General features: G+C 33.9%; 1 protein-coding gene across 7 annotated transcripts in view; it reads right to left on the reverse strand.

Annotated features, from left to right (window-relative positions):
• Positions 1 to 1,791: 1,791 nt before the first annotated feature.
• The window catches only part of LOC120782759 (nucleolysin TIA-1), a 112,954-nt gene continuing 100,064 nt past the window's right edge, over positions 1,792 to 14,681 (reverse strand). For 6 of the 7 annotated variants that reach the window (XM_040115219.1, XM_040115218.1, XM_040115215.1 and 3 more), the window contains exons 7-9: positions 14,012 to 14,407; positions 9,876 to 10,032; positions 1,792 to 2,528 (exon numbers count right to left, since the gene is read on the reverse strand). In XM_040115219.1, the coding sequence (XP_039971153.1) occupies positions 2,487 to 2,528; positions 9,876 to 10,032; positions 14,012 to 14,407 (595 nt within the window). In that variant the 3' untranslated portion in view covers positions 1,792 to 2,486. Of the gene's footprint in view, positions 2,529 to 6,960; positions 7,485 to 9,875; positions 10,033 to 14,011; positions 14,408 to 14,681 lie in introns of those variants that run through there. The other variant, XM_040115220.1, reaches the window with a different exon arrangement.

Consider the following 14,681-nt stretch of genomic DNA (forward strand, 5'->3'; position numbering starts at 1 on the left):
TTTCAGCCGCTTCCACATTTTCTAATAATTTGTGGTATTCTTACCTCAAACTTAATGAAAAATTTTTTGTTCATATAAACTGCCTAAAACTCAACGCTTATTTTTTAGACATTATATTGTACAAACTATTTGGATTTTTAGCCAACAAAATTTTTTGTTCATATTAACTGCCAATTATTCATTAAACTTTTTCGTGTTTTAACAACAAAAGTGGTTTTCTTTTTTTTGGCAGATTGCACACTATGCTCACGTGGGTGTATGTGTGTGCACTTAACCCACATTAGCATATTTGGATTTCTCCTGAACTATTTCTATGTACGCATATGCGTATATAGTCACTCATAGCAATAGCTGCATATTATATACGTATGTAAATATGTGTGTGTGTGTATGTATGTATATCTGGCGTGCTATTGTATGCGTAGAAACATTGAACAGCCTCATGTGTGTATGTGTTCACGTCTATGCCTCAAATAATTCGGTGTGACACAAGAGCTACAGCTATTTTGGTTTGTATGTGTGTGTTCGTGTTGCTCACCACTAATTTTTAATTCGTTTGCTCACGTACTTACTAATTTCACTAGCTTGTGCTACATTTAAGAATACTACAGTTGTGTTTTTTTGCTGTTGGTTTTGTTTTTTGTTTTTGCTAAAATCTACATACCTTTTCTGCTACACACATTCATATATGCACTTACATATGTGCTGCTATGTACGAGTATGCATGTATATAATTGGGTTTCATAAGTACTTCAATATGTCTTACATATATATATATGGGTGTATATATATACTGCATATATATAAATATATTTTAATATATACATATACAAGCTATGTATATAGACTGGTTTATGCTCTTGTCCACTTTCACTACTCTTCTGTACACACACAATATAATTATGCCCTCGCACATACATATGTATGCGCATAAACATATATACTTTTATTTTTTAATTTTTTATTTTTTTTTTGTTATTTTCCGTTTATTAAAGTTTTTGTAATACTTCAGCTTTGCATATTAATTGATACATAATTATACATATGTTTTTTTACAATTATTTGTATGTGTATACATATATGTCTTTGCACCTGCTGTTAAAAAACCGATTATCAAGGTAACTCATTTATGGATGTTGATTGTGTATAAATTCCGGTATGTATGTATGTAAATGTATATATAGTATAATATGAATTTTTGATATAATTAAATAAGAGATGCTTAAATAAGAATTGAAGCAATTTAATAAAGGAAATTATAATAAATTATGATGTAATTTTAATTGGACTCTCAGATACCCAAACGCCACTCAGTATATGTATGTATGCATGTATATGTTACATAATTAGAACGTGTCTCGTAAGTTTCGAAATATTTTTAAGTGTGAAATATTATGCTGGTCTATAGGCGCCATAAACATATAGAAGAAGAGTTGACTAGATACTCTCTCGTTGCTTTGTAAAGGTTATTAAGAGAAGAAAAAAGTTAATATATCAAAGATTGATGAAAAAATATGTGTGCTGGTTGTGAATATAATGTAAACTGACCTTTGCTAATTAAGTAAGCTTTCAATGTATCCTACTAATATATTTAGGGGTTTCATATAGTCTCATGAAGTTATAAGTTATACTGAACCGAAAACAAAGCATTGAGAATCATGATCGCATAAACGCAATCCAGCAACAATTTTTTTTAACCAAGTGTAAAAATGAATGACTTTATAATTTTTGATTTTTCCACCTGTTTGAATTTAACTTTAACTTTGAAATCGTAGAAATGATTTTTTGCTTTTTTTCGAAAAATTAATTGATTTTATGAGACAGCCCAAGCTTTTCTTCAAAAATGTATGAAACTTTCAATTCAAGAAGAATTCTGAACTTTGGAAATTGTTTTGTATAAAAATTTATAGGCGAATATTTCGAAATGTAAAACTATTCCATATTTACAACCGACAACATTATAATTACCTAGTCTTCTGCATTGGACTGTAAGAGCTGTTTGCCCAGAACTCAAGGGAATCTGCAGCTAAAAAGCAACTTTTGAAAATCCATATAGTATATAAAAATATTACAATCAATAATAAATTTATTGATGTTACTGGCAATACAAAAAACAAAAACAATAAAAGAACCAAAAATTGTTGTTTTTATCAATAAATATTGCTGACATCCTAAAAGGCGCCCGTCATAGTTCGACTCTCATATTAAATCCTGTAATGAATATCCTTATTTTGCATATATACCTTGCGTGTTTCAGAAATTGTCCCATTGAATTTGTTGTGTTTCTACTACTTTTCGCGCTATTTTAGTATGAATTTATGCCTGTAAATATCAGTAATTTATATGCGCACACATATCAATTATACTCTTCCGGTTACAGATCTCCTACATATTAATAACATATAATATGTATGATTAGTTATATATACATAAAGTATTTCTTGAATGCATGTCTCCATATAATTACAACATAACTTCACTTATAACTAACAGATTAAATTTGCTGCTAACCATTCATCTTCTGGCAACTGAAAAACAAATAGAGAAATTAAAATAAATAACAGTTTACGCTTAATATATAAATAAGTTGAAAATATTTTTAAATTTATTGAGTTACGAACGTTAGTTAAACTCTGCTTACGGTAGGGAGCTTTTAAATATATTTACACGTGTACATGAGCTTGAGCCTGGAACTATAAGGATTATGTTTTTAGATGATAAATTTTTAAATTTTCATATTATTTAAAAAAAAAAGGCTTTGTAAATGTTACAAAAGTTTTTTTGGGGAGGGTATGTTTTACTAACATATGGCGGAAAGCATTCAGTGAACCTCCTCTATAAGTGATGATAACATTGAAAACGTTAAAGTAATTGTGCTTAAAAAACGTCGTGTTGGCTTATGGATCGATTGAACCATCTTGTCCAATCTTTGTTTTTCTACCAAAGTTTTTGGCCAAACATGAAATGCAAGTCATTGCTTAGCCACCATATTCGCCAGATTTATTTCTTTGCGACTTTAATCTGTTTTCGACATTAAAATAACATCCGATTAAAAAACAAACGCAATTCGTTAATTGGCCCAATATATAAAAATCGCGAACCAAACTGTTCTCGTCGTTCGTGTCGCAGTAAAGAAAATATTCCAGACGTGGTTGAGAGTGACACGAAGATCATTGGAGAGAAAAGTTCCGAGAAGATCCGACATTTTCAAGACAAATTTAGTTCAGCGATAAGCTGAAAAGATTCAAACCATTTCATTCAGAAAAACGCAAGGGTTTGCTGTGGTTTGTGATGCTGGAGAGAGCGCTACCGTCAATGGCGACCGTTGTCGCACCCTGATTACTGACTATTTGATGCCTTATATTGAAACTTTGGTTTCCACAAGACGGCGTCTTTTTCCACACATTCCATCAATCAGTGGACATATTGAGAGAATACTTTGGTGAGTAGATAATTTAGCATTTTGGGCTGGTCTATTGACCACCAACATGGTGTGATATCGCACCGTAGACATTTTCCTGTGAGGATATGTAATGTCTTAAGTCTATGCGGACAATATCGCTTCGATCTAGGCCTTAGCGCAAAACATCACGCGTGTCATTTCGCCAGTCAGCAGTCGAAATACACATGTGAGTGATCGAAAATTGAAACCAACGTATGGCTAATTTTAGACATTCCCCATTAAATTCGAAATTTCTGTGTAATTTTTATTAAAAAAGTAGAAAATCTTGAAATGGATCACCCTTTAGTTATGTCGATTCGGCTTGCGCGCGTAGTCTATATGGATTAGTCTGCATTTATTTTGATACTGATTATATATGCTTAAGCTCCAAGCTTAATGTATAGTACATCTTCGTTATGAAGCGATATGAAAGGCTCTTGGAAACTTTAAATAAACGAAAAAAATTGGAGTTGGCCAAATGAAACAAGTTTACAAATATACTTTAGTAAAAGGTGGACAGCAAAATACAAAATAAAATTAATAGTTTTTGGTAGCAAAGCTATAATTGGTTCAAGAGTGTACTAGGTACTGTTCAAAGTTAAGGGGTTATCGCAAGTGGCTGCTAGTTGACTAGTTGTTAGTTGGGGTTTCAATTGCTCAAAAAGTAAGCGTATATAACAAAGAATTTTGAGAAGTTTTATTACTAGGGAACATAAGCAAGTGCAAAATACTCATATAGTTAGGTGTAGAGGTATTTATAAATCTTAAATGGAATAAGAAGCTGATTTTTATGGTATATACAGTTGCTGAAAATGGTATGTTTGATTTTGATTTTGAACATTCGAAGATGGAGTGGTTGTTACTTGCAGTTTGAATAATTTGTATGACTAACTATTGAGTTATACGAGTATTATATTACTTATATTTTTTATTAGTTAAATCAAGAGTATGTGAGATTTTCAAAGGGGTTGTATTTATTTATGAAATAACATGAAGGCATTGATTAATAATTTTTTACCATGGAAATATAGATTTTTGGTAGCATACAATTTTTTGCGTTGTCAAACCTGAGGGTTCTGTTAATCGTTGGTGTGACGAGTGCTAAAAAAATACAAAAAGAAAGCTACTGAGGTGAAAGCTTTGTGTTACGCTCAGCTAAGGGAGTGAGTTTTTTGAAAGCTTTAGAAAAATGTTCAACCCTTTTCCAAGCTAATTTTTTCCTCTCTACTCAGTATACTGGCCTATTCTCTGTAATTGTTCGCTTTCACTTAACTACTTCACCCATTTTACGAAAAATGTAGGCAAGTTATGCTAACATAACAAGTCGGCTTAGCATTACGATCATGCTATCTCATATAACTCTTCTCAAAGTGTCCTTGATGAGAGGCAAATCGACTTGATAATCAATTACATTCGCAATTACTGCGCCTCTGTGTGTGTGTGTACAATACAACAATGCATACGCCATTAAGTACTTGAAAACGGTATATTCGAGCTTTGATTACAAAGTAAATCGCTACGAGTATTTCGTGAATTGTTTAGATAATTCAACAATGCAGCAGATAATGTGAGGAGCTAGCTTATATACCAATGTCTGTCTGCTTCTGCACATAATCAATGGGCAGCAATTAATTAGGAAATGTGTTATTGAGTTCGCCACGTCAATGATGATTTGACTGCCGTTCTCCCTCTCTGCTATGCCCGCGCTGCGTAGCGTTCAAGGTTAGAATTACCGACAGAGTTGGTAGGAAAAACAGATATTTATTGAATGCTACATATAACGGATTGAGTATTGGAGGGTATTTAAGTGGGTTACATAATACAGTGGATGAAAAAAATGTATGGCAATGTATAAGTAAATAAATAAAATGCAATTATTATAATTATTTATATGTGTCACTTAGCATGGAATTTGTGCGGGTATGTGTGTCAAATTCACTTGGTAAAGTAAATAGTACAAAACTTTGATTTTAGTAGACTGTGTAGTGATATTGAAGATATTGAATTTATAGTAATTTTTTTTATTTTTAAAAATTTAATTTCAGAAGAGTTTAGCATCGAAAATGTCTTTGAATGAAAGTTTACAAATGCATGAGCTTTCAGTGAAAACACTTGAGATCAGCAGACTTTAGTGAAAGCTTTCAAAATTATGTGCTTTTTATGGAAACTTTAGAAATGTTGAAAGCTTTTTGAAATCTATATCTTTACGTAAAGCGTTTGAAACAATAAGCTTTTATGAAAGTTTTGTATGAGCTTTCAGTGAAAATACTTGAAGTCAGCATATTTTAGTAAAAGCTTTCGAAGTTATGAAAGCTGTAGAGCTTTTAGTGAAAGCTTTTTTAAATCATGAGCTTTTATTGAAACTTTTTGCATTGCAAACTTTCAGTGGAAACTTTTAAAATCCGGAGCATTTTTCAATTTATGAAAACACTTTGTCATTACTATGTAATAGTTTCACGCAAAAATCAAAAATAATTCTAAATAATCTCTGTTTCAATATTTTCGCTTCTTGCAGAAAGCAACCTCTATATTTGCTTTAGTTATTTTATAATTAATAGACAAATTCAACTACTCAATTTGTTTTTAGGTTAATTTTAGTATCTTTTTTGTGTTTGCATTATTTCGATATTAGTCATATAGGCACTAGTGCAATATTCGTTTTAGATTACGTTGGATTACGAATGGTCTTTGTTTTGTTATATTTATATGTAGTTAGTGTATTTTTTAGGATTACTGTGTACCAATGTGGACCTGGGCTTTTCACCTACGGTATAAGCACACAATAGTTAATCGGAAACAATAAGTATAAAGGTATGCATGTGCTAGAGTCCTTGCAAGCGAACCGAAAAAAAAGCTGGAAAAGTCATCGAATCGCTCGCGCTTAGCACTGACCCAGTCTTAATATAGGGTATATGTGTTTGTATGAGTATGACAACTACGGCTATGCATTGATTTCGACACATATTATGTATAACTGTATGTATGCGTGCAAATCCATATGCTTGTGAGCGTTTTTCGGCTGCAGCGCCTAAAGCTAGACTTGATAAGTTTGTTTGCCAGTTAGTTTCAGTGCGAGTGTGTTGTGTGCATAACAAATGTGTGTGTTTGTGTGTGTGTGTATATATGTGTTTTTGTTTGTTGAGCTTAAAGCAAAAATCGCTAAATACATATACATATTCACTTTTCAATAGACATACACTACGTTGCAATATTTCTATTAAAAATGCACTCAAGCGCGCATAAGCTCTCACTGACTTCGATGTTGTGGTGGTGGTGATGGTGGTGAGTACAAATTGTAAACCAATGAAATCCACATCATCCTCAATGTCATCGGCGTCACTTCAATCTTTCCGTTAAATTACACATGTGTGTGCGCATGTGAATCTGTCGCCTTTCTTCAACATTTTCCTTCATTTGGCCGCCATTCATTATGTTTCTACCATGTGCTGCTAATTTTAATTAAGTACACAAATCTATTTTGGTTTTATAAATATTATTACAATTAGTTTATTTTATATTAATTTTTTTTGCTTTTATTCTTCTTCTTTCACGCTGTTTTTTATTACACATACTTGCCGCCCTTTTATTTGTTATTTTTCTTCTATACATACATAGGTTTGTTTATGTGTTTGTTAATATTCTAATTCTTGTTGTTTCTACTAAATTTTGCTTTCATTTTGTTGCAGCAAAGTAATCGCTATTCATATAATTACTACATTACAATATTTCGTATTCAACTTTCAGTGCAAAATTTGCATTTACGGTGTTCACTAAACTCACTACTTTTCCACTGTGCTTTGTGTTGCTTAATATATTTACACATTTAGTAATTTTTTATTTATTTTTATTTTATTTTTTTTCTTTTTGTCAAAACTACCGCTATATATATATATATATATATATTAATTTTTTCTTTAACTTTTGCTTGTTAATTCTTACAATCATCTATAACAATCTGCCTTAAGCTATTTATGTAGTTTATAATGTCTTTTATGCTATCTTAAATGTGGGTTTACTGTGCCTGCAAAAGTAAAGGATAAACCTTAAAAAATAATATGAGGTGTTAGTAAAAATTGGAAATAGTAGTAGGAAAAAATTTTAGTAAAATTTTAATGAATAAAATGTTGAAAATGCATAAAATATCAATTATTTATATGGAATAATATACAAATGTTTGAGTAGTAGTAAAGCATTTAAAACTGGAATAAGTAAACATGCAAGTGCAATATAGAGTTACCATTTTCATATACATATGTTAATAAATAACAAAAGAAAATTTCTAAAATGGAAAGTAAGTGTAACATTTTAAAGAAAACATTACCATGAATATTTATAAAAAAGTTGCAATATTCTTCTTATTCTCATACAATTTGATGGATGCTGGACAGAAAAAAACATTTTTGCATTAAAATGTGAAAAATGATGAAAATATATGAAAGGCATTCAAAACCAAGTGCACAAACAAATATGTTCTTCTACTTCGTTAAAGCTTTCAGTTGTGTAAATAGCCTTATCTATCTTCAATCAAAAGTTTTACTTCATTCGAATTCCGCACATTTTCTTCCTAACAAAAACCCATAGACTAATTATTTAGTAACTTGCACTATTCTAACATAACTTAAAATTAAAAAGAAAAAAAATATGTTATTCCTTTAATCGCCTTTGATCTTATAACCTAGATTTGTAAATTAGAGAATAAATTTAATCCAAAATTTTCGCCCACTCATTTACACCGGATTCCCAAAGTTAACCATCGGGCTTCGTTAAGGAGCTACATGGGTTTACGGGCTTGAAATTTGTATTTTTTATTGTCTTATAAAATTCTACAATAGTTTTCAAGTTGATCCGTGTAATAGTTTCGGAGATACAGCATTGAGAACTTGTGCGCTCGAGGCTAGCTAGGCTAAGTGCAGCGTCTTTAAACGCGTTTTTTTTTTCAAAATTGTGTTTTTGAAGTCGGTTCTCGAGAACTCCTCAACCGATTTTCATGAAATTGTACACAGAGCGTTGAGATTCTATTCATGAATTCTTGGACGAAAGACTTTTTCTTATTTCGTTTACAAATATTTGAAAAAAAAATGTCGCGAAAATTTTTTTTTTTTGGTAAAAATCTCTGCCGAAATCCAATTTTCAGTGTTTTTCCTCTTTGTCCGAGTTTTAAATTAAGGCTTTAACTAAAACATGTGTTTTTTCACTTTAGATGATCCTGTAAGGAGTTATTCTGCCAACGGGGGCGCATATTTTTCCGAGGGGTCACCGGATATGGCGTCGCAGTGACTGAGTTTGAAATATTTTTTTTCAATTTGGGATTTTATCACGCAAAAGAAAAACATTTATTTTAGAACGCACTGGAATTAATAAGCGGTAATGCTAATATAACAGTAACTACAATAATACAAAAAAATTTGACATACTCTTTATAGATATTTTCCCGACCCACAAATACAGTTATCTGGTCACTCACTGGTTTGTCATGCGTCATGAAGTAATTAATCGAGGTCTCTTTCGGCCACTAATACGACAAATAGATAGTACACAATATGTATATCTTAATTGACTTAAATCATTATCTTATTCGAACAATTATAAATATATGTAATATCCTGAAAATTAATTGGAACAGCCGTGCTTTATGCCCTTGGTGTTGACCTATAAAAAGTAGTGGTTTTAAAGATAAAACTCTGCAGACTGTTCGGTGTAGTTTATACTAATGCCGAATCTTTATGCTCCCAATGTCGTTCCGAACAACAGTGAATTCGAGGTCTTAACATAAACCATTTTGACTTATCTTCAGTGCCCGACTATCACACAGAACTATTTTACCACCAAAACGCTGAAAATGTTTGCTAAGGATGTCAATCAGGTGTTGAGTCTCTACTTCTGAAAGCTACTTGCATAACATGTGACTTCTGTCATTGGGTAGAGGCTCAGAATACGATCGCCTGGTTCCAAACCATCTCCTTTGTGCTAGTGAATATCGAACGATAGTTCCTCATTACACTAAATACCCTTTTATTTTACTCAGCTAATTACTGTAATAGTAGACAAGCAAAAGATTTCGACTATGTTATATGGTAAAAAATTGGGTTTCGATACGGTGTAGCACTCCGTTATTGCTTATTGATTAAAACGCATATACATATACATATATGTGGGTATTAATATATATTGTGCAAAATATTTTTAATGCGCTAAAAGTCGTTGATAGCATAATGTAATTAACATGGGACAAGCATTTTAGGTTTATGCAGCATGCAAAAAAGGGGTAAAAAATAAAAATTGCAACAACAATAAATTATGAACTCTTTCAATCTTGCAACTCCAACTAGCAACTGCAAACATAACGAGCACTAACACTATAACAACAATAACAACGAGATTTATATATATCGTCATTGTTGTTGTACGAGTGAAAACATGAATTGACACCTACCTGTGGGCTCACTTGAAATTGCTGAATCGGATAGGCGACGACGCCGGCAGCTTGCGGTATCCCAGCACCAGGAACGCCCGTCGCCAACTGTTGTGCAGGTGAGATTTGCGCTTGGGTGGCAACGCCTTGCCAAGTGGCGGGAATCTGTACGCCCATGCTGTAGATGCGGAAAGAGAAGGAAACGGATGAATATAATGTTTGTTGTTTCATAATTTTACGATTGTATAAAACAAATTCTAAAAAAAAAGAATTAAAAATATTGTTTTCTTTAACAAAGAAAGTTTTCAAAATGTGCATAATCTATTGTTTTTGTAGTCGTGATTTGGCAAACTTTTAATTTTACTATGCACAATCACAACCATCAAAAATTTGTGGTACGCAGCGTTAGTATGTAGACAATTCTGTTACCGCTACGAACACAGTTCTTGTCGAACTTTTTTTTAGATATTTTAGTATTTTTGGGTATACATCTATGTATATCTATTTACTAACAAATATATGTACGCTTTGTTTTTGTATATGTTGTTGTTATCATCGCCATTGGCTATATCTGCTGTTGACGCTGTAAACACAAACTGATGCAATCAACCAAAGTGTCAGCAAGAGTTACAGCCACAACGCTAATAGCGGCGAAAAAGTGTATACAACAACAAATACGAGCAAATGGCGAGAAAAATAAATTCACCAGCAAAAGTTTAGCTGTTATTGCAGCAGCGAATATGCTTATACCCATACACAAACAAAACGAATATATTGCTTTCCTGGTTGGTGTGTGTCGGTGCGTATGTTGCACTATGCGCCAATATCAGCTATTAACAGCTTCATAAAATACTTTTTTTCTTTTTAATTTTGTGGTCATAAAAGCAAAAATTGTAAAAATATAGTTAAATGTTATTGCCTTCGTACCGAATTTATGTTCTCCATCGAATTAACTTTCATATTTTTCTTCAATTTTACAAACGAAACATTTTGTTCGAAAATTTATTATATAAGTGTTTAATAGCATAAATCTTGATTATAATATTCCTTCCAAAATTTTTTCTAGAACTTAAAATTCTGACTGATTGCTTTTGGTGCAGTATCAAAGTCTTCTATAATTACTTTCAATTGAAATTCCAAAAAATCTAAGTTCTGAAAATTACACCTCGCAGTTTTAAATTTATTAAAAACCTACACAGAGAAATATAGTAAAGGAATTCTTTTAATTGTTCCTCATTTTATCTATATAATTCAGTTTACAAGCAGCTCACGACTTCCGGTCTTATATCAAGTATCCTCTGCGTAGCCAAAAAATGTCGATTGAGGGTGAGCTAAAGTGAAAAAGCGAAACGTACCTCCCCAAGGTTGTGCACTAAGTTTGGGGTCCGCCACGTAAACCCCCAATGAAAAGAGCAATACAGCCTCGGATGAAAACTACTGCCGCGCTGTTATAAACTAGGCCAATGAGGAAGAAGAAGAACGGTTTATGAGACCGCATTTCCTCTGATAAAAGATAGAAATTGAGATTGCGACAGTCTCATCCCAATACTACAGCTCGCCGTTAGTCCATTAGGTCATGAACGAAAGGTTGTAGTCATCGTATTACAAAAAAAAACGAAAATAAGGTACTTTTAGGAGCGAAACGACCTATTCTAATATTTGTGGTACTGCGCATATTTATATTAACTGCCATGATAATTGTAAAGGCAGTTCAGACTAAAGTAGCAAAAATTCGCATTTCCTGGTAAAGCATAACTTTGTATTAATTTTTAATTTTATTTAATTTTGGCGAAAATTGAGCTTTTTTAATCAGTTTAACCTATGAGCTAATTCGGGTAATACTACGTCCAATATTCGGTCGACATAATCTCACCGCAGAGTTGGTAATTCCAACAACTATAAAACGGTTTCATACCACGTTAATCTAGTGTATATTGCGCATCCTCAGAGATACAGTGCGCTCTTAAGACATCATTGCTTCTGTGGAACAAAGTATCGAAGAAGAATCGAATGAGTCCATATGCCATCGTTCACAATATTTGGAGCTGTGTCTATCCATTGTGTACAAGATTTTGCAGAAGAATCTTGTTAGTTTGTGGGCTAACAAAATTTAACTCACGCAAGAATTGAAGCCAAACGACCATCAAGCGCGTCACACGTTCGGCGAATGAGCCTAAAAAGAGACGTCCACCGGTTCCGATTTTTACAAGTGAGTTTTTACATTTTCGTACCTGAGTTTGAGTAAGTGGTCCGGCGACCTTTAGTTCCAACAATACTGCTCTACATACTACATAGAAACTTTTATCGAGCCCATTATCTATTATCTGTGGTGTGGCCTCTGAACAATTTTTTGTGGGTTTTTGTGAAATTGCTTGGAAAAGACTATATAGCGTTATTGCTGAAATAAATTGAGCTATATGTACGAGCCAGCCGCGGCGATCACTTGCCATTAAATCATGTTTGAAACATAATGGAAGCCCTCATTTTTATAATAAAGCTAAATTCTTGGTTTAAAAAACACCCTTTATTTATTTTTTTCTTACGAACGAGGTTAATAAGTTTGAGAAGTTCTATATTGATGTTATGTACTGGTTATGTTAAACTAGATTGGACAAAGATGGAAATCATATGATCCTCTTAGGTACACAAAAAACTTGCGAATTTCTGGCAACATCTCATTCAAATTTTACCGAAAGGATTGTATTGGCATAAACGGAGAAAAACTGATCAATATTAATATATATAACAGTACTAAAGGTTTTATTTACATTCGATTACATAATAGCAACGAATTATTTACAAAGGCTTATTTCTATACCTATCTCTTTATCGATTTAAGGAAGATTTTCATCTCTCCGAACAAAATGAAATGTAAGAAACTGGAAAATAAGAATTTTGTGATTGTAATTACTTCTGCATTATAGAGGTTGCCACCAGATATGAAATACCTGATCAAACGAGCATATAGCGCACGTGAAGAAAAAATGATATTTTAAATATTTGTACTACAGCGCCATCTAGTGTGAATTTTTTGTCAAAGTGCAGAATATGGGAAATTATTACTCTTGCGCTAACTTCGAGTTTAAAAACGAAGCGGCTCAAAATAAAATTTCCATTAGTTTTAATAAAATACAAAATTTCTAAATTTCCATAATTTTATTTCAATATTAAATTTTTCTACAAAATTGCTGTAGTTACACTGTGCAGCGTATTCTTTGAAGACTATCACCGCATTGCGCTGGGCTAATGAAAGGAGCGGATACATAAATACAGAGATGACAAACCGAAAATCCATATGACAAAACAGACGTACGAACGGAAACGCGTATTTACGGGACGAATAACGATGTGCAGCGACAACTGCAGACAGCGGACGGTGAAAGCGGACAACGGAAAGCACTGGCTGCGCATAACTTTCGCAATTAGCAAATGAATTCAGTCAACCAGTAATTTCGTCATCATTCAGCGATACACAACTGTGTGCTGGGAGGCTACGAAACGGTGAATTGGCTGTTGCAGCAATCGTTAAAACCACTGTTGTTGCACCACGTTATGTGTGTACGCATCTGAGTTGAGGGATTTGTTGCGACTTTTATTTGAGCACGAATTTGAATTTTGCGGCGATAATTGGCTATATGTTTCGCAAAGATATTGCAACAATTCTCTGCCAACGACCCATTACTCTACGCACGCACATAGCGAACCGAATGTGTGGCACACGTATTAAAACGAACTTTGAACATTTGGAATCGATTGATCGATGGGGAGTGACAATACTAGTTGTGCTGTATTGTATTAAAAATGCAAAAAAAAACTCGTGGAATTGCAAATAAAGCGCTGCGGCACAATACTCGTAAGCGATTTCGAGTTAATTGCAAATTTTTGTTGCATACATTACGGCGCATTGCCTGTCATTAACGGCCTATCTGGCAGGCAGCGTTCATTATGCAGCCAAATGGACGTTAGATATCGATAAAGTGGCAATAACAACAACGGCACGCGCACGTAGCGCGATTATCGCCTTCAATTATGTTAATAGCTGCAGTGTTTCACGACGCACGCGCGCTTGATTGTGTGCGCTTTCAATGGCTTTAGAGCCGTCGTCGTATATACATATGTTTGCGTGTGTATATATATATGTATGTGCGTGTACTCACCCCATATATCCTTGCTGATAGCCACCATACTGTCCGAAATGATATCCCTGAATGCCTTGCAAGAATTGATTCTGCACCGCGGCAGCGGAGGCAGCAGCAGCCGGTGTTACAGCCGCTGTGGTCGACGAAGCGGAATATGTTGGCGTTGGCGAATACCAGCAACCGGTGGCGGCCAACTGTTGTCCATAGGCAGCGGCAGCCGCAGCTGCTGCACCCACACTATACGGGAAGCCGGCTGCAGCGGCAGCAGCTGGATTAAGCGCCTGACTGGCGATTGTCTGTGCATTATTCGGATCACCGCTCTCCTTGCCCCACGAACACTTCACAGGCTGCGCATTGATTTCCGTATTATGCACGCCAACGATTGCATGTGTGGCGGCCTCCTTGGTCGAAAAGCTGCGCGCATGCATGTGGCGTAACAGTAGATAGCGGTAGTCAGCAGTCAGTAGTCAGTAGGCAGCAACAATAACAATAACATTGCGCGCCAGCATGGAAGAGTAAAGTACAAAAGCAAATAATGAATTAATGGCTTTGCGCGTGTGGAGGAGTGAGCAAATCAGAGAAGTCATAGTTTGCGGTCTGTATGTGTGTTCGTGTATGCAGGTGTTTATATATACGTATATATGTGTTTGTGTACATGTGGGTGTAATGTTTGCCAATTATCTTAGTG

Source organism: Bactrocera tryoni, chromosome 1, assembly GCF_016617805.1.
Source record: "Bactrocera tryoni isolate S06 chromosome 1, CSIRO_BtryS06_freeze2, whole genome shotgun sequence".
NCBI classification, from domain to species: Eukaryota; Metazoa; Arthropoda; class Insecta; order Diptera; family Tephritidae; genus Bactrocera; species Bactrocera tryoni.